The following is a 7,407-nucleotide window of genomic DNA, read 5'->3' on the forward strand; positions in this document are numbered from 1 at the left end:
ACTGTGTATTCCCACCATCTCCCTTGCTCTTAACACAGAGGTGTGCTCCGGATAAAATGTAAATCAGATAACCTGCCTTTGCACTTAATCCAAATTGTTTCCTAACAACCCTCCCCACCCCACTCCACCCCCAGGTTACTAACTAGTCTTTCAGTTTCTTCAACTGGGACATCTCTGATGGTCCAGTGGATAATACTCCATGCTTCCACTGCTGGGGACCCAGGTTTGATCTCTGATTACAGGAAAGATCCTGCATGCCACGAAGTGCAGCCAAAAAAAAAAAAAAAAAAGAATAAAATGAAAAATAAATGCGCTTCAATTTTTTTTCAACTAGACCACCTCTTTCCTTCCCCAGAGGATTTGCCTGTGCTGCACCCATACCTTTGAAGCCTCTTCCTCTCACCCTTCTCAAGCTAATCCCTTTACATCCTTTAGATTTGAGCTTAATTGTCACTTCATCTGAGAGGCCTTTCTTGGCCATTTTATCCAAAATAGACCCCTGGTATTCTCAATGTCGGCCATATTTCCCCTAACATTTATCAGATTTTGCAATTATGTTGTCAGTTTACTTTCTGATCTCTTTCCCCAGTTCAGTTCCGTTGCTCAGTCGCATCCGACTCTTTGTGACCCTATGAATGGCAGCAGCCAGGCCTCCCTGTCCATCACCAACTCCTGGAGTTCACCCAAATTCATGTCCATCGAGTCGGTGATGCCATCCAGCCATCTTCCCCAGTATGAAGTTCCATTAGACCAGTGAACTTGAGTTCTGTTTACCTCTGATTTCTCAGAACTGTGCTGTTTGGGAAGCCACTAAACACATAAGGTTACTGAGTACTGCAAACCTGGCTCCTCTGAATTGAGGTGTGCAAGTAAGCATAAAATTCATACTGAATTTCAAAGACTTGGTATGAGAAAAGAATGTACAAGATCACATTGATTTTTTAAATATTGGTTACACGATGAAATATTTGGATAAATGGTTAAATATATGATTAAAATGAACTTCACCGGTTTTACTTTTTAAAGTGGCTACCAAAAGACGTTTAACTTCTATAGGTGACTCACATTATTTCTAGCCTCTATACTGCTGTCCCAGAGCCTAGTCCACTTTATGGTGAAATAACCAACGTTAAGAGAGACATTATGAATGGGTGAGTTAAGAGTTATAGTCTCTGCCTTCTATGAGGAAAATGGATACAGCATTGCCCTAAAAGTTAGGAGATCTGAGTCCTGGTCTTGGATTTTCTGGAATCACCGTGTGGCCTCGACAAGCACTACCCGACTCTGGGCATCAATTTGCCCATCCATCAGGCAGTTGGTCTCTGAGATCTGGAAGTGTATGAGAATAAGTGGCTAAGTGGCAGAGAAAAGTGGGGAAGCCTGGTGCAATAGCATTTCTGTTAGGTTCCAGGCTAACGCTACAGCTTCGGCCACAAGAGTAGGAGGCAGTGCGCATAAGAGACTAGACACCCAGAACCCAGCACTGGGACAGCCAGCTTCCTCGGGCCGACGTCACTGGAGCGCGACGGCATCGTCGGTCGGGTCCCCGCTCGAGACGGGGCAGCGGCTCAGAAGGTCCCTTCCGTGAAGGCGAGTGCCGGGCAAACAATCCCTAAGTCTCTTTGAGGCTCAGATCTCACTAAATCCTCTCCACCATCCTCCCTCTCATTTCACCCGTACCCGGTACAAGAACTGGAAGGTAAGAGCCAAGCGCCGAGCTCCCTGAGCGGAACCTCAGCGCGGCTGCGCAGAGCACGTGCGCATCCTCGCTGGGCTCCCGGCGATTGGCTGTGACGTAACTTCCGGTGTGAGCGGCGAAAGCCGGGAGGGCGAGTGAGAGAGGGAGCAGGCAGCAGGCAGCAGGGACAGGCAGCAGGCGGGCTGGCTGACCGACGGCACGAAGGGAGGGAGCAAGTGATCAGTGAGTGACCCAGCGAGGGAGGCCGCGTCCTGAAAGCAGCCGAGATTCTCCCTTCCTTCTGACACCCTCCCCGGAGCCCACAGCGCCTCCGGTCTCCAGCGGAGCGGACACGGCCCGGCCCGGCCATGGCCTCGTTGCTGAAGGTGGATCAGGAAGTGAAGCTCAAGGTAGCGGCACCGGCCCAGGCCTCCTTACCCCTCGCTTCGATCCCCGAGCTGTCTGACCGGTTTCCCATTCCCCGTGGCGTCTTTGTCTCCCTGGGGACACCAGCCCTGAGCTTCCGCTCGGCTCAGCCCAGCCCCCCACCCCTGGGGACGGCATCGGGGGAGAGGATAATATGGGGTGGCCTAATGTACCCTGTCTAATAGGGAAGACCTTCGCGGACACGTGGTGGACTTAGTGCTTTAGGCTAGTGACAGCCGAAAGCCCCCCAGCCCAGCAACGTCCCCGCTCCATACGCTGCTACTGCTCCTTCCCTTGGCGTCAGGGTTGCCTAGTATCCTAGGCCAGGTTTGGACGGGGGTTGACACGTTTGTGAGCTCACACCTCCCCCATCTACTTGTCTTTTGTCTGCTCTCAAAGTCAGACAGCTTCAGACTGGGAGGGAGGGAGGGAGGGAGGGAAGACAGGTGGGTGCTGCCCTCAAGCCCCGCTTCCCTCTCCTGAGATGGAGAAATGGATCCTCAAAAAAATAAAGTATTTGCAGTCTGGGGGCCTCTCAGCTTCTCATTACAATTATAAGGTGAGGGAAAGACATTTGGATTTGGGCTTACCCAGCCTGCCTATACTTATGTTGCCAGCTGCTGATTTGCTCTTACTGAATTGCTTTCCTTGTTAATTTTAGGTTGATTCTTTCAGGGAGCGGATCACAAGTGAGGTGAGTGAAATAAGTAGAAAAGTGAGTGTTGGTTAATAGTTGGGAGTTCCCCAGAGAAGAGATATCTATAGAGACAGGCCTTCCCACAGTTACTAATTTGGTTGTATTTTCCCTCATCTTCAGGCAGAAGACTTGGTGGCAAATTTTTTCCCAAAGAAGTTGTTAGAACTTGATAGTTTTTTGAAGGTGAGAGACGCTTTTCTTTTCCTTAGATTCCCCAACTTTCTTGGCCAAGGTCTTTCTGTCCAGTGGGACAGATGAGGTGTTGATTCTGTTTTGTTGTGTACACTAACGCACTCTCATTTCTTGCCTTTTGAATGAAATACTTCTTTGTTCATCTTGAAAAGACTAATGTTTTTGGGGGTGGGCGTCTCTCTTTCAGGAACCAATCCTAAACATCCATGACCTAACTCAGATCCACTCAGACATGAATCTCCCAGTCCCTGACCCCATTCTTCTCACCAACAGCCATGATGGACTGGATGGCGTAAGTGTCCTATATTTTTCTTTGTGTTCCGAAGCAATAGGGGTTCTCTGTTCTCTATTTCCTGGTCAGTTGAAACGTATTGAGAGGAGACAGTGGGATTTTTATCTGGAAATGAGGATTCTTAAGACATTACGACTCCAGAGCACCTCCTTTAGATCCTGATTTTCGTTTGTAGCATGCGGTGAATGTGTTAATGCTACTCTGTTAGAGTGAGTTTGAAATAGGACAGATAGCTATAGGTTCCCGCAAGTGATCTGGTCTGTCCCCACGACTCTAGGCAAGATTTTCCTTGTCCTGTAACTACAGTCCTAGCCTTTGTGTGTCTTTGGCACCTAGTCGTTACCAGTTATACGTCCACATTCTGTTATAACACTGATGACACTGTCTTGTTCTTTGTCTGTATCACTGTCTCACTGATAGAACTTGCCGTTCTGGAAAGCAAAAACTATCTTAATTATCTTTGTATCCCCAGCATCTAGCATTGTTCCCAGCACATAACAGTTGCTAAATACGTTTGTTGATTGAATATTGTGTGTTTTTATGGAATTGGCACATTTGCACATATTCCCTTAATTATCCTAACTCTGCATCCAGTGGTTCATTTTTCCTGTTGTTTGTAGTATTCTCCCTCCCCTAATTGCTTATTTATTTATTTATATTTGGCCACAGCATGCTCCTTTTGTGGGATCTTATTTCCCCAGCCAGGGATCGAACCTGGGCCTCTGGCAGTGAAAGTGCCGAGTCCTAACCCCTAGACCACCAGGGAATTCCCCCTAATTGCTTCCTTTGTTTATACTTCTTGAAAGGTTGGTTTTCCCAGCAGAGTTTAAGTTGCATTTTGGCAAGAATCTTACCTTAAAGGCTTGTATGTGCTTAATAAATTGTGCATAACCTAAGACAACCTGTCTTAAGGAAGGGATTACACTTGCTTGAAGGGTAACTTATGATGGGGATGTGGATGTCCGACAGGCTAATTCCCATCTCTTTGTATCCTTAGCCCACTTACAAGAAGCGAAGATTGGATGAATGTGAAGAGGCCTTCCAGGGTAAGAGCTGCCTTTACCATCTCCCACCCCAACCCTTCCTGGTAGATGCAGAATGTGTTCTCCTGGCCAGGAAGCAGGATCTGATTTTATTTCCCAGAGTTCACATTCCCATGTCCTCTAAGCATTATTATTTAGCACTTCCAATTAACAGGGAGGGTTTGTCTTAGTGTGGACTGTCAAGGGAGACAGGTTGAAGAGAACTACACATCACAGATTTTTCACAGAAATGCCAGTTCCGTGTTATTGTTTCCTCTTCGATAATAGTTGATACGTTAAGTCTGTAGAGCAGGGGTCCTCAGTCATGGTACTGGTCTGTGGCCACACAGCAGGGGGTGAGCAGTAGGCAAGCTAGCAAACCGTCATCTGTATTCACAGCTGCTCTCCATTGCTCGCACTACCACCTGAGCTCTGCCCCCGTCAGATCAGCAGAGGCATTAGAATCTCTTTAGAGTGCAAACCCTACTGTGAAAGAGGGATCTGGGTTGCGTACTCCTTATGAGAATCATCCAGAAGCCATGCTTCCTGAGCTCTCACAAATCCATGGGAAAAATAGAGCATATTTAAATTTCCTTATCCAGACTTTTGGAATACTGTAGACTTGTTGTTTAGCCTGTTAATCCATGTGTTCTCTTTTTTATTCTGTTGGGGGCGTCAGGTTGTGGATGGGGTTATGCCAGATGAAAGGCCAAGGTCATAGCGTCTCATGGGGCTGGGAAAGAGAGAGAGACCTGGAATGCTATGTCCTGCCCTTCCACACAAATAATTTAATCTTCCTCACATCCCTGCCAGGAACCAAGGTGTTTGTGATGCCCAATGGGATGCTAAAAAGCAACCAGCAGCTGGTGGACATTATTGAGAAAGTGAAGCCTGAGATCCGGCTGCTGATTGAGAAATGCAACACGGTGAGGCAGGGGCTAGTGAGCTGTGGGCTGACCCCAGATAACCCGGCTTAAACTGTGCTTGATGATGGGGCTGGGGGCATGGAGGTGATGTGGCAGCTGGCAGACTAAGTATCTCGGCTCCTGTGCTCCTGGCCTGTGGCCCCAACAGCATAAATTGTGTACTTCATGGCTTTAGGGGAAAGGGCTGAGGTCCTCATACGTGTATTTTGATCCCCTCACCCTCCAGGTCAAAATGTGGGTACAACTCCTGATTCCTAGGATAGAAGATGGGAACAACTTTGGGGTGTCCATTCAGGTAAGGCACCTGCGATCGACACTGGAGAGGAAGGTGTGGGAGTATTCTCCCTTCCTCTGCATTTCTGTTTTCCTTTTCTTTTTGTTCTGCCTTGGGATGACATGGAAGTGACTTTTGACTCGTTTGCTTTTTTCAGGAGGAGACAGTTGCAGAACTAAGAACTGTTGAGAGTGAAGCTGCATCTTATCTGGACCAGATTTCTAGGTAGGGCTGCTGGGGTGTGGCCCAGGAATGGGGGCTGGTGAGGTGGTGAACACCGTCCGGGCTCTCCTGCAGCTTTCTCCTCTTCTCTCTCCTTTCAGATATTATATTACAAGAGCCAAATTGGTTTCTAAAATAGCTAAATATCCCCATGTGGTAAGTGAGGGTTTTTTGGGCTGAGGGTGGAAGTGGTAGGACAGGGAGGAGTGACTAGTCCTAGGAAGAGCTGTGTGGGTGACAGTCAGGCCTTGGGAACAAGACTTTTCTCTGCCCCCCATCAGGAAGACTATCGTCGCACCGTGACAGAGATTGACGAGAAAGAATATATCAGCCTTCGGCTCATCATATCAGAGCTAAGGAATCAATATGTAAGTTACCTTGGACCCTGCCCACAGTTGCTCTGGCTTCTGTTAGTTCTGGTGGCTATTTTCTTGCCACTCTCTGGGGGTTGAGTTGGGGGTTGGAGGTAAAATGAATGGAACAAATTCTGCCCATCAACTGAGTATTGAAAGCCCCATGAGGTCATTGAAGGTGTCTAGGTGCTTCTCTCCCTTCTTTCTACCTGGATGGGAAAGGGTGCAGTGTAGTCTTGGGGTGAAGATGTGGGTGTTAGCGTCAGGCATAGATTTAGAACTAATTCTACCTGTAATATGGGGCCTTGGGCAAGTTTAACCTCAAACTGCAGTTCTTCATCTAACACATTAAAGGACCTAGTGTAATTCCTGGTATGTTAAGTGCCTCATAAATGTTATTTATTAGACTCTTGGACCCTGGGATATCCCCAGCTGTGTCCAGGGTATGAGAGAGGTAGAAGGGCAGCCACCCTGAACTCAGACTCTAGTGAGATTTGGATCATGTGAGTGATTAGGGGTGGGGGTTTGTGGGGGTGTCTCATTTCCCTAGTGAGGTAGAGGCTGAATAGACACATGATTCCCTGATCCCTCTCCTCCCAGGTCACTCTACATGACATGATCCTGAAAAATATTGAGAAGATCAAACGGCCCCGGAGCAGCAATGCAGAGACACTGTACTGAGGCCGGGGCCAGGGTCAGGGGACTCTGTGAGTCTGGCTCAAGACCGACATTGCCTTGGTTTGTTACATGACTATCGTGATGGGGAAACTGGCTGGAAATAGTAATCACACCTCTCTCTGTTTTTAGTTAGAGTCTAATGAAACTCTCATGTAGTTCTGTGACGTGTTTACCTCTTTTTTCAGGCCTCAGGAACTCTTCTATTTCCTTCTGTAATGCCCCCACGGCTCCCTGTCCTAATTTCTGGAGAACTCCAGGTTTGTGTGTGCAGGATCCTGGCACAAGAATACTTGTGTTTTCTCTCCCCGGCTCCCTCCTGTGTCTTGGGCTTTGTGTTTTCTTCCTTTTGATAATGAGTTGGTTAGAAGCTGAGGGAACTGGAAGGAATGTGCTCGGTGTTTTGTAGGAACTGGGGTGGGATGGCGGGGACCAACTCCTCTCTTCCGGAAGGAAGGTTAGTGTCCCTTGCCACTCTGGGACGTCGGATCCTCCCTGCCACAGTTGCCCTGGTGATGACTGAGGGTTTCCCGTCTACATACATTGTACCTTGAACCTGATCATGACAAGAAACCCCTTAGATCTTCTTCTGCCAAGCCCCTAGCTCCTTCAGATGTTTTTATAACTAGGATTTTCACATACATGTATGT

General features: G+C 47.9%; 1 protein-coding gene and 1 non-coding gene across 2 annotated transcripts; one reads left to right on the top strand and one right to left on the bottom strand.

Annotated features, from left to right (window-relative positions):
- Positions 1–1,684: 1,684 nt before the first annotated feature.
- Positions 1,685–6,917, top strand: PSME3 (proteasome activator subunit 3). The gene is made up of 11 exons (XM_052658480.1): positions 1,685–2,088; positions 2,766–2,798; positions 2,922–2,984; positions 3,181–3,285; positions 4,283–4,331; positions 5,121–5,233; positions 5,460–5,528; positions 5,665–5,732; positions 5,831–5,885; positions 6,011–6,097; positions 6,683–6,917. Exons 1-11 carry the CDS (start codon positions 2,047–2,049, stop codon positions 6,761–6,763), a joined length of 765 nt encoding a protein of 254 aa, XP_052514440.1. The 5' UTR covers positions 1,685–2,046; the 3' UTR covers positions 6,764–6,917.
- On the bottom strand, positions 3,979–4,051 carry TRNAE-UUC (transfer RNA glutamic acid (anticodon UUC)). The gene has a single exon. It is a non-coding gene; the product is annotated as a tRNA-Glu (tRNA).
- Positions 6,918–7,407: the final 490 nt, after the last annotated feature.

This window comes from Budorcas taxicolor, chromosome 19 (genome assembly GCF_023091745.1).
Source record: "Budorcas taxicolor isolate Tak-1 chromosome 19, Takin1.1, whole genome shotgun sequence".
In the NCBI taxonomy this organism is placed as follows: Eukaryota; Metazoa; Chordata; class Mammalia; order Artiodactyla; family Bovidae; genus Budorcas; species Budorcas taxicolor.

Excerpts from the sequence above, each read along its gene's own strand:
- PSME3 (XM_052658480.1), top strand. The coding sequence starts at position 2,047 with ATGGCCTCGTTGCTGAAGGTGGATCAGGAAGTGAAGCTCAAG. Across the intron at positions 2,985-3,180 it reads AACTTGATAGTTTTTTGAAG|GAACCAATCCTAAACATCCA; the intron begins GTGAGAGACGCT and ends TCTCTCTTTCAG. Across the intron at positions 5,886-6,010 it reads TAGCTAAATATCCCCATGTG|GAAGACTATCGTCGCACCGT; the intron begins GTAAGTGAGGGT and ends GCCCCCCATCAG.